This window comes from Lepisosteus platostomus, chromosome 4 (genome assembly GCF_059453375.1).
Source record: "Lepisosteus platostomus isolate fLepPlt1 chromosome 4, fLepPlt1.hap1, whole genome shotgun sequence".
NCBI classification, from domain to species: Eukaryota; Metazoa; Chordata; class Actinopteri; order Semionotiformes; family Lepisosteidae; genus Lepisosteus; species Lepisosteus platostomus.
Genome location: NC_142614.1, coordinates 49,756,561 through 49,773,294, shown reverse-complemented (window position 1 = coordinate 49,773,294; position 16,734 = coordinate 49,756,561). Strand labels below are relative to the sequence as shown.

The 16,734-nt window shown below is 36.6% G+C and overlaps 1 protein-coding gene across 1 annotated transcript in view; it reads right to left on the bottom strand.

Moving 5' to 3' along the window:
• ipo11 (importin 11) overlaps positions 1-16,734 on the bottom strand; it is a 275,680-nt gene that overhangs the window by 213,643 nt on the left and 45,303 nt on the right. The window contains exon 8 of the mRNA XM_088629761.1: positions 4,751-4,799. Coding sequence (XP_088485887.1) covers positions 4,751-4,799 — 49 coding nt within the window. The remainder of the gene's footprint in view (positions 1-4,750; positions 4,800-16,734) is intronic.

The window sequence follows — 16,734 nt, the reverse complement described above, 5'->3', positions numbered from 1 at the left end:
AGCTTCCATAAAATATGACAAACATTACACAATTTATATTTCAACGTTGATGACAACAAACACATTAGCTGAAATCTTGCTGAAATTAGCTATAGGAACCCCAAGCTTTAGCTTTATAGGAAACTATTACTACATCTTATTTCACACACAACTTTATTTATTCAGGATTAGATTATCGTAACAGCTGAGAAGGTATTGGTCAAAGATACCAAAGAGAAGTTTGAATCTTACAATATCCAAACTAACTGGACTTGCATCAGCATATGGACTTTCTTTGCTTAAGAGGAAAGGCTGGAGAGCCAAACAATGGGAGGGTAGGTAGACACGGAGATTTTATGATAGAGGAATACGTAATCAACAACACACACTTACACTTTTCATTAAATAATAAATTTAATTAAAAGCCTTGTCATATATTGTAATATTCAAATGAACAAATAGAACTAAAAAAAAAAAATTCACATACATGTGCACAAATTTAATGCGATATTTGGAATTGCTTCGGTGACAGAATGTCCTCAAATTCTGGTTCAAACTTAATCGCACCCAGAATCAAATTCTGCTTAAGGTGCTCATCAGAGAGTGATGTTCTATATTCAGATCTGATATATTTAATCTTTGAAAAAGTTTGTTCACACAAATATGTGGGGGTAAAGACAGAAAACATTCCATGAGCAAATTTTCTAATGTTCTTAAAACTATCTTCAAGTAGCGATTTATAGAATTTTAACAAATCCTTTACATTAAACAGATCCATATACAAGTCATTTGCAGCAAGGTCAATTACTTCGAGCTACAGCTCAGGCTGAAGATTCCATTCAATTCAATTTATTTTTATATAGCACCTTTCACAACAAAGTTGCCCCAAGGTACTTAAAGCTGTGCGATAATAAATGACATTACAATACAGAAGATCTTTACTTCACTTGCAAAAGGGTTCTGGAACAATCTTATGTTCTCTGGGATACTGTCACAATCTTGAAAATGGTCCAGAAATTGCTGCTTCAAATGTGAAATCATGTTTAAAGCGAACGGAATCGGAAACGGTTCAGTACATTCATTTCTGTACTTTTCACAAGTTGCAAAATAGACAAAATCATGAGCGGCCACCTGTTTTTCAAAAAAATATTTTTTGTCTGAAGGAGATTTTACACGTGAAAACAAATCTGAAACAACCGAATTTTCACCCTGAAGTTTCACATTCAGTTCACTTATAATGTGTAGTCAAATCCACAAGAAAGCCGAGCTTCCATAACCAAAATTTGTCAAAGAGGGCGTTAATAGGTCTGAGTCATGAATGTATCGATTTCTGTGAGTAATTAAAAAAATCTAATTAGCACTTCAGCTTTGCTGATTCAGCGAACCTCACAAGGGTACAGAACATCCAGATATTCACTCTCAATTTCAGATAGGAAGTTTTTAAACTGATGATGATTAAGGGAGGACAATCGTGTAAAATTTACTGTCTTCACAACTATATCCATTACTGCAGATAATTGGACATTTTTACCGCACAAAGCCTGCTGATGAATGATATAGTGCAACGAGCAATTGTATTAGAAGTATTGGAAGAGGTGTTAGTGGGGCCAGCAGGGGGCGCTCAACCTGCGGCCCATGTGGGTCCTAATGCCCCAGTGTAGTGATGGGGACACTATACTGTAAACAGGCGCCGTCCTTTGGATGAGACGTAAAACCGAGGTCCTGACTCTCTGTGGTCATTAAAAATCCCAGGCCGTTTCTCGAAAAGAGTAGGGGTGTAACCCCGGTGTCCTGGCAAAATTTCCCATTGGCCCCTATCAATCATGGTCTCCTAATAATCCCCATCTATGAATTGGCTTCATTACTCTGCTCTCCTCCCCACTGATAGCTGATGTGTGGTGAGCGTTCTGGCACACTATGGCTGCTGTCGCATCATCCAGGTGGATGCTGCACATTGGTGGTGGTGGAGGAGAGTCCCCATTACCTGTAAAGCGCTGTGAGTGGAGTTTCCAGAAAAGTGCTATATAAGTGTAAGCAATTATTATTATTATTATTATTATTATTATTATTATTATTATTATTAGCTGACAGTCTTATTTACTCGAACAAAGCAACTTTTTCTGGACATAGTTAATCAGCAGCCTTCATAATACAAGTTTTTTTTATATACTGCCCATCCGTAAGCTAAGTACTGCCTTAGCTAAGACATGGGCTATTTTGATACTCGCCCTTACACTGGATTAAATTCACGCGGATAAATTCAGTTTTTCTTCAGTGTTTCTACTTTCTGTATCTGAACGCATTTTGCCAGTCAAGTCTGAGTGCTTATCTTCGTATTGTAATTTCTTCAGATATTATACTCCTTGAGAACAGCGACAGTTTCTCTGCATATTATTATAAGCACAACACTTTGTTATGCTTTCAATCATGAGATAGTTTTCAGTCCACACCTCATTAAAAACACGCCACTCTTCGTCAACTTTTCTCCTCTTAGCTCCTGACATTTCAATGTAAAATAAATAAACAATGCAAGAAAACCCAAGAACAACAAACAAGTGAACGTGAGGTAAAGGTTATTTTACTTCTTTAACACTTGTGCGTAAGCATACAGTGTCCTCTGTTCTCGGCCGCAGGTTGGAGACCCTTGGTCTAGCTCCTAACCTTACTGTCATTTTTAGTAAGACAACGGGAGACAGAGTGCAGCAACAGGTCTATGCGACTCACTGTCCAAATCTTTTAGACATTTTTCAAATCTTGCTGGAAAACCACCTTTTCATTAAAGCTATTAAAGGTGAACTAGAAAGCTCTTTTCATATTTCAGGGTTAGAAAGAATCAGCATTGATCAGTGCACTTCAAACCTCAATAATAGTAAACTGTACACAGTAACTTGTAAAACCTCCAATTGACATCACAAAATGAATGAAATTTCCAGGTATGTGCAGAGCCATGCTCTGCAATTCAGAGTGAGGCAACAAAACATCCGGTGATATGTTGTGGCCCTATGACATTGTGAACAAGCAGGGCTGTGAATACATCTCTCTTAATCCAGTAGAAATATTGCTTTCAATTTTGATACCGTTTTGCCGACAAATACAATGTAGCTGTTAACCCTGCATGCAGATCATGTTGGAACATTTCTGCGGTGAAATGTCTGCTGTACAACCTGTTTTTATATGCTCAGACATCCCATTATATTATTCATTACAGAGACTAGTGAGCAGGAAAGGCCACATCACTTGCCAATTCAAATGCGAATTTGGTCAACAAGATGACTCGCAGTACTTTCGCAAAGTTCACGATCTTGAGCTTAATTCAATTTTTTTTTCTCCAACATCAATGAATTTATTTTGTTACCAAGATTTAATAGCCGGTCTGAGAAATAGAGACTGCAGTTCCCCTTTAATGTGTAACTCTGGGATCTATTCTGGACCTGGGGTGCTATCTGCATGGAGTTTGTAGGTTTTCCCCATGTTCACATGGGTATGTGTGTGTTTGTGTCTGTGTCTGCCCTGCAATGGACTTGCATCCCATCCAAGGTGCATTCTGCCTTGTTCCCATTGCTTGCTGGGATAGGTTGCAGCTCTCCTGGGACCCTGTGCTGGATAAAGTGGTTAGAAACTGGGTAGATGGAATTTCGTTTTGCATTTGTCTATTATTGAGTGTGCTATTACATTTGGCTTTACAATTTCTTAAAATTCACTCATAAATAAAACTGTATTATCATTACAGCTTCAAGTAAAAAATAATGAGATGTTAACAGGTGTATAAATCAGTTCAATAGTTCACTTAGCTCAAGATTGTTCTTATTATTTGCACAATACACATTAAAGCTACTTCTAAAGGAAGGTTTTCTAGTACATAACCTCAGAGTCTTGCTCCATAAAAGTGAGCAAATGTAAACTGATAACATGCACTGGGAGATATTTGCCTCTCATTGAAAGATGAATCAGCAGCACTTGAGTCATAGTACCTTCAGAAAAAAAAACATCAACTGGAAGAACTATTTTACATCACATTGTAAACAGCCTTTATTTCAATAATAAAAAGTATTACTATATCATACTATATTCAGAAATATGCAATTTAAAGTGTATAAGCAGAAATATAAATATGTAAATGAATAAAACAAGTTTATAAATTTATTATTATACATTATTTATGAATAACTGCCACATATCATGTTTTTAATACAGCACTAAATATTTTTCCCTGAAGCAAGAACAGAAATTTTCATCAATCTCATTTTGTGCACAGTTACTTTATTGACTAACAGAAATACTGTAAACTATACTTCTAAAGCCCAGAACCTAACCCCCCATTTCACATTAATCCTCATGGGAAAAGAAATAATTAGGTAAGATTTAACAGTAAAGTTCAAGACAGGGTTTCATTTTTCTTCTCTTCTTTGTCAATCCTCTCTAAAATGCTGCTCACAACCTACACTTTAACTGATTAATTTGCTCTTTAGAACCAAAACACTGTCACCAGATAAAAAAGAAAACTAAACACAGAAGAAAATAATGAAATCATGCTTGCTTTCTCTTGAATACATAAAGTGTTGAGAACAGCATTTGTCTCCAGTATTAAGATGACAAACCATTCACTGCACAATGACAACACAAAATCCGCCAAAGGCATGAAGTAATGCAACAACAAGAAAATTGTTCAGGACAATTACTGCAGATAATGGATAATGTATTTGCAAACTATTCTTTACATTAGCACTTAATTGGGCAATTTAATAACATTTTATTTCAAACGTATACTTACAGCATTCTAAAAACTGCTTCAGCCTCTCAAACACTGCATTAAGAAAGCCCTGCAAAATAAAAAATAAATCAGCAAACTATTTTATGAACATTCAAAAATATTGGATATTTAAAAAAAAACATATTTAACAGAAAACTCTTAACAAAACATTTTAAATCAGTTTCCCTGGTGATTAGTGCCAAAACACTTGAGTGTGAAGACAACACAAATGATACATGTTTTGCACCCAAAAAGGGTGCAGTGAAAACTAAGCTCCTTCATTTAGTTTGAACTACAAGTATTTTTAAAACTCTGGCAGATTTTTGAAGACCTACACATGCTGAAGGTTAGAACCTGCTTGTCAGAACTACTTAGTTTTAATCATGCAGCCAGAAGCCAAGTTTTCTTCAAATGAGACAAAATATAAGTCAAACCAAACAGTCCTGCTGCTTAACAAATGATGCAGTTACAGTACACAACACTTATCAAAAAGTCTGGAGTGTGCCTTCTGTAAAGAAACCCAAATTTTGAATTGAAGAATGAGAATGAGAATATTTACTAGAAACAAAAGCTTAATGTGTTAATCTGGTAAACTGAATTGAAAAAAAAATGGTTTGGAGCACCTGACCAACACTATTGTTTCTAACCAAGCCTAAATATTTTTTTCCCCAACAGAGGGCTCAAAAACCATGTTTTCATGCATTAGGTTTCCTGGAAGCCACGTCGCCAATGATCATTGGTGTCTTAGTGTCTTGTAAATTATAGCTGTCCAAATAAGACAACTATAATTTGAGTGATTTAATATTTATTATAAATCAAAATTCACAATTCACCAGTCATTAGAAACTCTAAATTCACTATTGCTTAACCACTTCATTTACTAACTTTTGTTAACCACTGAAGCCTTAAAAAAGATCATTGCGAGTCAGATGTTATATTGGTGACAGGTGATAGTTTCTTTTTACTTTATTATCCTAATTGTTTACTTGAAATAGTTACTGATAAAAATGCATACGGCCTATTTTTGATGTGAGAGTAACAACGACAGACTTTTTTGGTCAAATATGATAAGGCAACACACACAAATCTATTAAATTCTTGATTTTCTTGCTTTTCAAATGATCTGAACAGCTAAATCACCCCTTGTATGGTAAGCCTCAGAGTTCATAGTTTAGTGTTATTATATATCTTTATTGTCTATCCAAAAGGATAGAAAAAGGGCTTTGGAATCACCATAAAAACTAAAAAAAAACAAACATGCAACACAAAATACACATTGCAAATAAAAAATAGCCCTAGCCATACACAATATGTATATACACTGCAGAGGGCAATCTGTTAGAAAATTCTTAATCCGTTTTATAAGCATAACATCCAAACCCAATAGTTGTTCCAAAGATATATGGATATGGATCATACTTAAATACTTAACTAAAACAGATAAAAAACAGGCATATGGCTTTGCCTGTTGCAGATGACTAAAGTCAAAGCAGCATCTTCAACTCTCTACAGAAAGTTCTTTATGAACAAATTGCAAGGGATCAGGACGATCTGCAATCAAGAGGATCCCAAGAGTGTCACTGAAATAGCCTGGTTGTGTGAAATGAAAAGAATAAAAATGAGTCCGTAGCAGGTTTCTAACACAGACATTTAACCTATTACTTTTGAAAACCATAACTGAGTATTTTGCGTTCAAAAGATAGATCCAGGCAAAGAACTAGGATACATTTCATTTGATGTGAATAAAAAATAAAGTTCCTTAATGATGCATTTTTAATAAAAATGAATTATAAGTCTTTGGGACACTGAAATGTTAAATGTGAAATGAGATGTTCCTTCAATAATCACTATTTTGTTTTGATTTCTAAAATAATATTATGTCAGAGGATTCACTAAGAAAACAAAATGGGTGTTTCTGTGGTTTATCAGTAGATGTGCAAATGGAGAGCACTGGTCTAAGCTTAAGTTAACTTAGGTTTGCATTATATGTAGGATAACGGATACATGATGAAACTCTATATTCATGCAGTCTCGAGCAGGCCTTAAAACACTCAGGCCATACAAATGAAATGGGATAAGTCTGGTCCTTTGACATGGAAGTTTGGTGTACTCTTGAGAAACCAAAGTAACTATGTCACATATAACCCTCTCATTATCCATAGCAAGCCCCAACATAAATGGAAAACATTAAAGCATTCTGGAAGAGTTGAGAAATTATCATCAGCCAAGTCAATGTAATAAATAGCCCCACAGCTATAACTATTTTATTTTGTACAGCAACAGCATTATATCACCCCTTTTTCATTTTCAAGGAGATTATGAGCAAAACCTAATCACTGCCTTTTTATATATGCTGAACGTTTCAAGCAGGTATTTTGCAAACATTGTATAGTAAATTCTGGCATATGATAAATGCACGGAGAAGCCGCATTACACAGATCGCACTGGAAAAAGATATTCATATACATCAAAACAAAAAATGCCTTTGTTCTTAATATAGGTCATATAGAAATGTATTACTTTCTTTTACATTGCACTTAAGCGCATTAACTATTCATAAAAAGGATTTACAGAATATGTCCTGCAATATTTGAGTAAGGACTGCATTTTTGTTATTCTCTGGTTTCTCTTCAAATTACATTATTAGTTAATTCTAAATTTAGCAAAAACAATTATGCTATCTTCAAAGCACCTTCTCATTCTACATAACCTCAATGTTTATGGAGAGGGAAATCACTATCAGAAGTCTTTTAATAAATCAGATGGAGAAAAGTGATTTTAATATTCTGGTTGGTTGAGTTTGTGAATTGAATAAAAAATAGGTTATGGTTTATGGATGCATCAAAAGCTTGTGGAACGATCCTGATTGTTTACAGCCTTCGCTGTATAACTTCAATATGTCAGTTGTAGCACCAAGGCTATTATTATGTTTACAATTTAGTATGTTTTTCTTGAACAGAAAATCACCCTTGCGCTGCTTAATTTCTTTAAGTCAGCTTGTTCGAAATGCAGCTAACAAAACAATACAAAACAGAAGATCATAAATTGGACTCATCATGTCATCTCCAGTGATTACACACCCACTTCAACACCTTAGTCTACCTTTCCAAGAAGACACATCCAGACTAGAATCCCAGATGTAGGTCACCTCTCATAAGTCCACTGACAGGGAAAGAATGATGCACGAAATGACAACATCATGATCTATAACCACCGATGATGACACAACTTAAAAGGCGCTGTACAACAGTTTGGGATGCTCTCTAAACCCCACTCTCCTGGCAAGTTGACAGCAAAAAGAATCCCATGACTGTGACCACCAATGTCTGCAACTAAAACAACTTAGCTATGCACAACTACTGGGCTGTATGGACTAAGGGATTATACATATACCAGAATTCTTTGCAAGAAGAACAAGTGACACGTTTCGGTTATAATCAACAAAACAAAGCTGGAGTTCTGTTGATACTACTGAATATTCACAAATATTCAAAGTAGAAGCAACAAAATACGGACGACCAGATTTGGAATCTCAACCTGTAGATGTTCCAAAGTCTTGAGGTTTCATGAATGTTTTCCGATAAAGTAGGTGGATTTAGCAGGAGACTAACGGAATCTCTTCTTTATTCTTTTAAAGAGAGTCCTGGCCAAGCATTCTGTTTCAGGTGATCACATTTGAATACTCAAGAAGTAAACCCATTTCCAAATAATTATGTATTTGATCAAGATTAGTTTAGGAAAGTATTGAATGCTTGTCTTTCAAGCATATGACTATGGATGTAATCCATAAACTGATTAAAACCCAAGTGTTAAACTTTTAACCACGTTCTGTTAAATATCTTTTGCAATCCCTGAGTGAATGATCATCCCTGTGTGCCACAATAGATTGATTTATATTTTCTTTTACTCGTGTATTGGTTTATTTTGTACATATTAGTACTAAACAAAATTAATAATAAATGAAACAGTATATTTTATTCTCAGAGTCAACTTGTACATGCCAGTGTTGTTGTGATTGATTTATTCCTTGTTGTCATAACTGCTTTAACTGTCCCAATTTCTAATTCTTTCAGTCAATTCAAACCACCAAATCACAACACATAACACAAGCACAATTATGTTATTGCTGCAGGGCAATAGCAGATGTGAAAAACATTTTGGATCTTATTCATCACAATACCCTATGTTTTTTGCACAGGTTTATGACAATTAAAAAGTATTCTACATGCAGCACGTGAGGCTTAACCAATATAAACTACCAACTGAAAAATAGAAACAGGGATTTATTAAGTGACAAACTATCTGTATGTTGAAATTAAACTCCCATTTTCTTCTTATACTGAAAAACTCTGAACATACCACTTTATTCTTGAAGTATCTATTGTATACAACTTGTTTGACATCAATGCCTTTTAGCATCTGCACCTTCACCTAATGCATGTGTAGCGGCGAGGCTTAATAATAAGGCAGAATTAAGTGTTTCTGAGCTTTCCCAAATTAGGCCTCATTTCTCTGTTCATCTCTGTGGTGCAGCCACAGAGAAACCATTCATGCAAGGTGATTTAAGGTCCAAGGACAGCTCCCAAAGGGGGATGCACTTAGCTAAGCCTGGCTATCATGATCAATGGTCATCCATTGGTGCCTATCTGTCTAGGGAGTGCGAGTTGGACATCTGGATTGCATTCCTAAGTGTCAGGACTAAGTGACTCATATCTCACCTTGATCAACCAATCAGGGACCGGTAGGGCCGAGTAACCCACGTGGGACTCTGATGCCCATGGAACTTTCAGCCAATCAATGAGCTGAAGTTCCTCCAGGTAAAAACAGGCAACACAGAGAGCCTGAGAGATTCAAATTCAGATTCAGATTCAGATTAAGATTCAGAAGGGATTCTGGAGAGGATTCTGTGGACTGTTCTAAAGGGAATTCAAAGGAGAATTCCAGGGCAGGACGGCCCAGGAGCAGAAGGCTCCCAAGGGCAGGACATCCTCGCAGCGCGCCTCCTGACCATCCTGAGACTCAGCCCGGACAACCACGGAACGGCCAGTGTGTCCGAGTGCCAGAACTTTCCTTTGTTCTAAGAGTCTAGAGTGGAGGTTGCCAGAGAGTAACCAGCAGCAGGCCTCGTGAACAGGTCGGAACTGTGGACAGCTGAATCACTATTCAGAACTAGCTCTTCATTAGGAACGAACCGGTCCTCTTCCTGACTTGCTGGGACCCACAGTCATCTTTTCTCCTGTGCACAAACTTTGCTAGTTAATGCCAACAATGAGCATCAGCAGCGCACCGTCGCAAGCCGCACAGCACAGCCTGGCACCGAGCCAGAGAGCGCGGATTGGACAGCAACAGCCTGCAACTGTTTCTTTGTGCCCGCAGGAGATCTGAATCCCCAAAGATTGGATGAGTATTCAACTTCAATGCATTACAGCTCGAGAATTCAATTGTTATCCCAACCAGTTGATATCAATTTAATTCCTAAGAGTTATGTACTTGTTTGAGTATCTAATGTAGAAGTTGTAACCAAGTTCACTTTACGAAACGGTCTTAATGAATGATATACTGAACGTATGTCCTCTTGATATATGTAACACTTCGTAACTGATTGAATATATATCTTTTGTATTCTGATAACCCTCTCGATAAGATCTGTTAGTTTAAGGCATATTCTATGTATTAATAAATGTATCCTCGTGTATTAGTACCTGTGTGTGTGCGTTGTTTGAGTTATGTCGCATGGTTGGACTCTAAAGCCATCAAAAGAATCAACTTTGTGATTTACTGCTACAATTAATAATTGTCTCAGTAAATGCCCAAACCCTACAGAACTGGTGCCTTCAGAGAGCCAGTTTTCTTACATATTTGGCGTCCCTGAACGGCTATGAATCACTACACATGCCACACAGAAAAAAAAACAGTCTTCAATCACCAGACAAAACAAAAAATCTTATCATGTAAACCCTTACTTGTAAGGTCTAAAAGTTTGAGAAACGCAACATGAAACTTAATTCTTTAAATTAACTGCCATCTTTTATTTTTGCAGAGAAGTGCTGATATGGATGAGCAAAACGGACATGTTAAAGAATTAATTTGATTTATGAAACAGTGTGAAACATACACAACAGGATAAATTATGTCCATTAGTCACTGGGACTTACTGTACAGCTATAGTTTACCTCAGACCATATAAGTATGATAATAATAATAGTTGATTATAAAGACAGGCATGATTCTGGGAGCTGCAAAAAAACATGTTTCTTGGTTCTGTAAACTGTAGCATGCCCTTTTGAGGTCACTGAAAACCTTGAACAAATTAGCTATGAGCAAATCAATGTATTAGTGGCTATATTCAGGTGGCTATAGATAAAAACATAACACTTCAGCATACCAGTAATTAAGCAATGGAAGAACCTAACAAAATAATGTTGATAGCCTTCTTAAAGAAGTAGTGACAATCTACTGACAGTCCAATTGCTGACTAACAATTTAATGAAGCATCAACCATGCAGTAAGGAGTCTTGGACTAGTAACATCACAAAACACTAAGATAACACAAATAACAGTCTCCATCTTCAGAAAAGGGGTTTACCATTTTGAACTGCAACACAATAACGGTAGTCAAAAATACATTTGCAGAAACAATCATACTCATTTGACAATGGTATTTTTGTGAGTTACAATTTGTATTAAACTAACTAAAAACAGTTATATGAATATTGAGACATACCCTCTAAAAACAGGCTGAGATTTGCAATGAGGTGACAAACTTTTAAATAATGCTGCAAACATTGTTAAATAAACCTACAGACTCATGAGCAGGTTGTAAAGAAAGTATTCATGTATCAAATTAGGTTCATTTCTGTAATGTGTTGCTTCAGTGCATTTTCAAAATATTTCCAAACCTTTCTTGTTCTGTAAGGAATTGCTGGGTTTGCAGTCTTAACCCTTAAAAAATAAGGTTTCTTAGAGTTTTGATAATTTTGCTCTTTTTTACTTGCACAGCATGTATGGGTTCACAGTGGATGCCACTTAGATAAACTGATTTTTTTAAAACTGATTTAAAAAAAATGTCACGTAACAAGAAATCAATATTTGGCATAAAGAGAGACCTTTTCACCACTGTAATGTGGTTAGTGATTGGAATCATGGAACCCAGCTTCTGTCAAAGGTTCCTGGAGCACTTACTTGTGATCAGCATAGAAATCCAAGACAGACTGAAGCAGTACTCAGAGAATGAGATTCACATGCACATGGAAGTAAGATCTACTTACAGTATAACCCATTACAGACAGAAATTAGCAAAGGGTTAATAGGTCCTAATGCAGCAGAATCAGTAGCTAGTTCAGACTCTACAGTAAAGACTCCTAGGGGCCTCTTCACTCAGGGGGATCCCCAGTTGCAGGCAAAAGCAGCTGGAGCCCGAGGGGGCTGTGCCACTCGCTCCCCTGCTCACACGGGAAGTGTGGGCTGCTGCTCGTGCACTTGACCACATGAATTTGAAGTCCAGTATCCTTTCCTTGAAGGAGGTTTTTTGGCTAACAAACGTCAACTGAGTTTTGCAGGACTCCAATACCACCCCACTTCCAAACTACTTTGTCTTGAACAAGAGAACCCGTCAACTGATACTTAGGTGATGAAGCGGTTCATTAACTCCATGCTATTGGCCTCCGGCAATTAGGTGTAATGCTTGGTCAAGTCACTGAAAGTAACCGTTCAAAAAATGGTGCCAAGAAGACTTTAAGCCTCTGAAATCAGTCACTCCGCCCCTCCAAATCTTAGCCAATCGGTGAAATTGTTTTTCTTGTTATGCAGAGCCTCGCACCACCTTCCAGAGACTGATGGATATGTTGATTGGTCTGTTCCAGGTTTACTAAGCTGCCTGTCTAAACTGAATAACTTCCAGTAAAACCAGGTAGATCCATGCAAGATATAACTTTGCAGTGCTCCAATATCTCTGGAATACAGGCTGACCACTAACTTTGGCAAGTACGTAACAACGAAATCTATTGGACACCACCATGTCAATTGAAACCAAGTCATTTATGGTTCATTTGGATGGCCGTACATTTGTAAATCTTATCCTAATGCAGTCTTAATCTCCCAAATGTGTTTAGGTATAGTATTCTTAGATGGAATATGAACGTGTCCAGCTCTTTCCACATCTGTGCTCAACCTCTGAAAGTGAAGCTCAGACACATTTTACACAATGGAAACTTAAGAAAACACAACTCTGCAATCCTTTGTTGGATAAAGCGCTTAGATAATGAGTACACAGAAGACTTGTTTTCTAGGATTGAGTTCACTCTACCTCAGTAATGGAAAACCACTGATTCTTCTAGCATTCTGTTCTATAATCAATTCTTCTGTGAGAAGAAAATTAACTAAGTCATTGAAAACAAAAGAGATTATGCAAATTCTAGAAGTGAATTGTACTGTGAGTATATGCTATATGTTTGCCAATTACCATCGAGAGAAATGGGTATTGTATTTTACAGATCTAGGTCAAAGGGATAAACAAAGGATTAAGCATCAATAACATGGGACAATTTCCATAACACAAGCATGGTTGCCTAAGGAAACTTCACTTACATCCATCATTAGACTGAATCCATTGTAAAACAGATGCTAAACTCATTTATATTACAAATATAGACAGAAGTAACCTACAGACTACATAAAATCCATGTTTATGAAGTAAATAGCAATGAAAAATGGCTCAGTTTTGTCTTATGCGGCCTGAAAGAACCTAGTGCTGTTGTCTCTTCCCTTCTTGTCAGAACTACCTGTAGGTTTTTCTGCAGTTTTCAGAAAGTCAAACAGCATGTTATTATTGTTCTCTATCTGCCAGCTGATTTCTGTTCTTTGTTGTGCAGTGGGAGAAAATACATTTAGCAGGAGAAAACGTGTCACTGAAAGAAGTACTTTTATCACAAAATGTCACTATGGACAGCAGTTTGATCTAAAGAAACGAAAACGAATTCATTTTTAACGAGCCAGTGTCAAAGCCAAGAGAGATGGTAAACAAAGCCAGGGGGTAATCCAGAAGACGAGGCCGTAACAAGCATGCAGGGGTCAGAGTACCAACAAAGCGAAACAAGGCATCAAAACTCGAGGCGCTCTGTGTTCAAACTCAATGACAGCGTCCCGAGCTGTCATTGAGTATCACCTATAAATGTGATAAAGTATAAATATCACCTATTTATACTGAAGAGCACCTGGAACAGGTCGACTCCAGGTGCTACACGTTTCCAGGCTGAGGAAGACAAGACCATCATTGTCTAAAAGTTATTATAGTATTGTACTCTGCTGCTGAAAAGGTTAGCACTCTTCTGAGAGAATTCCAGTTGTTTTCTAACTTTTACTTACTTACTTTATTTACTTTATTAACCCTTTACAATTTCTTGCATTGGAAATGATCTTTTCGCATACCCCAGCTTGCTCTCCATGAGACACACAGATAGGGAGAGAGCCTGGGGTCAGAGCGCCATTGTACAGCGCTCCTGGAGCAGTTGGGGTTAAGGGCCTTGCTCAGGAGCCCAAAGGAGTAGGATTCCTCTGCCAGCTGCGGGATTTGAACCGGCAACCTTTCAGCCACAGGCGCAGATCATTAGCCACAGAGCCACAGCTCCGCCCATTAGGGTGGTTTGTGAGATGTCCTAGTGCATTCTCAAAGCTGAGTTGTCTTGGATGATTCACACATTAACACAAACCTGATATATTATACCAGGGCCTTTTGTAAAGCCTCAAGTAACCAATACAATGATAAGTCAAAAGGTCTCTTCACTTGTAAGCTTTTGTTTATATCCTCTAGATAAATGACCAGACTTAAAAATGTGTAACTTGCATAGTCACCTTTAGTTACAAATGAGTCCGTTTACATTACTGTTAGGAAGATTATTTATAATGAAGACTTTGAGGGAAATGACAAACTCCGTCAGGCAAGGCTCATTACTACATAAAGATTACATTTTGTGGTCCACTACAGAAAAAAGCCCTCAGTGTGCTAAAGTTTTAGATTTTACATTTCCTTTTGTACACCTTTCAGTTTCAGACAAGTATTAAACATATATAAATAGCCTCAACCATCTTAACACAAGGTCTAAATACTTTGTGTGTGTGTGTAGTAGCCTGAGGAACTTAGCTGCTACCAATATCATCCTGCATTTCATCTACTGTATGACTTTCTTTGTAAACTGGACAAATAGCAAACTTCATAATACAGTGTTTTTGAGAAACTGAATATAAATGCTTTTTTAAACTAATGTTGGTTGATGCTGATGCATATTTATGCCATAATGAATGTATGCCTTCCTTAGACTCTCAGCTCTTAACATAAGGTTAAACAGATAAATCTGTCCTACAATAAAGTATATAGTCCTTGTAAACAGTAAGGTATATTGAGGTTCTACAGCTAAATTAAATCACTACAATTTAGTGAATTAGATACAGACATTTTTTACATAACTGATAAAATCAATGTACAGCAAAAAGCAGTCATATTGTGAAGGGACCAAGATTAATATACTCAATACTAAAGCATTAAATAAATCCATAAAAATAATTTAAATGAGCCAAATCACTGGGTGGAAAAAAATTATGTAAAGTCCTGTACCTGAGGAATGAGAATTGAGCTTTATATTGACTCACCATCCGTTTATATCTAAACCTTACTAAAGGAGGAATTCACTGAATGTTTCTAAGGATGTAAACAGAAATAAGCATTGGGCCCATCATGCATCTTCCTCCAATATAAGTACTGTATGTTGGCTGTCATACTAAAACAAACATAAATAATAAACACACAAGTTATCAGATCAATGTCTATGACAGCCATAAGGCTTAAGATGTAAATATACTGGGAACTCTCCATGACTAGGCTATACTGTAATAATGTCACAGCCATGACCTTTGACACAGGAACTGTGAAGCTGGACATGTGCTGTGAAATCCAGAAGTATCGCAGGTGATTGAAATGATGTGCTGTGGCTGACTGCATGAAATATGTGAAATTTTGAGATACAAATCACAATCACATGATGTGTGAAAGAAAGGCAATCTAACACTTGCCTTCACCCCTGACTCCTGAGCATGTCATAACCAACCATATTCATACCGCAACAGGCCAGCATGTTTCTTACTGCAGTTACTGCGTCTGTCTTCAGGGGATCTATTCATTCTGACTATCTTTGTTAACCGAATCCTCCGGCATGACTGTGACACACTGTGTATCATTCGTTATGAAAGCAGCATTATATGGTTATATTTTTACTATGATAAAATCTTTTCACATAGCCTCCAGATCAAAATAAGACAAATAAAATAATAATCTATATGCAAGAATGAAAGTAAATCATGGTTTAAGATGGCAAAACTTTAATATCGTCCAAGATTCAAACAAATATCAGGGTATTCCACCACAACTACATTTGCTGGTAATGACAAAAATAATTTAACACTGAGTTTTATGCTGCAGTCTTACCATTTTAAGCTTTCCAAAATGTTAAATCAAACTTCAGACCACATATTAGAAAGGAAATATGAATATGTTCGTGTTTGTGCCAAGTGCAACAGGATTTTCATGTATAATTAAATGCGAGATGTTACACTCAGAACTGCTTTATTTAATACTTAACCTTTTCTTTGATGGAAATTTCTGTAGCACAACGCAATTCAGAATACATTAAAATTCATGAAACTTTGGGCTGTTCGTAAATATGGAACTGGTATAATCAGAAAAGCTTAGAATTAAGGATAAGTGTAGAGCTTCATGAATTCCCAGTTGGCTGCCCTTCTGGGAAAAGGGAATTGTATCCATATAAATGTGAAGGACTTATCATCTAAATGCATTCATGCAGCAAAAACAGCACAAGAGTATTTAAAGAAAAAAAGGCTAAATAAAAAGACCTCATGAAGACATTAAAGCGTATTATTAGCACTCATCTGAAAATGAAAAGTCAACTACTTAAATTTACGTTCTGTGTACTGCTAATGACAACATGGTGTCAACA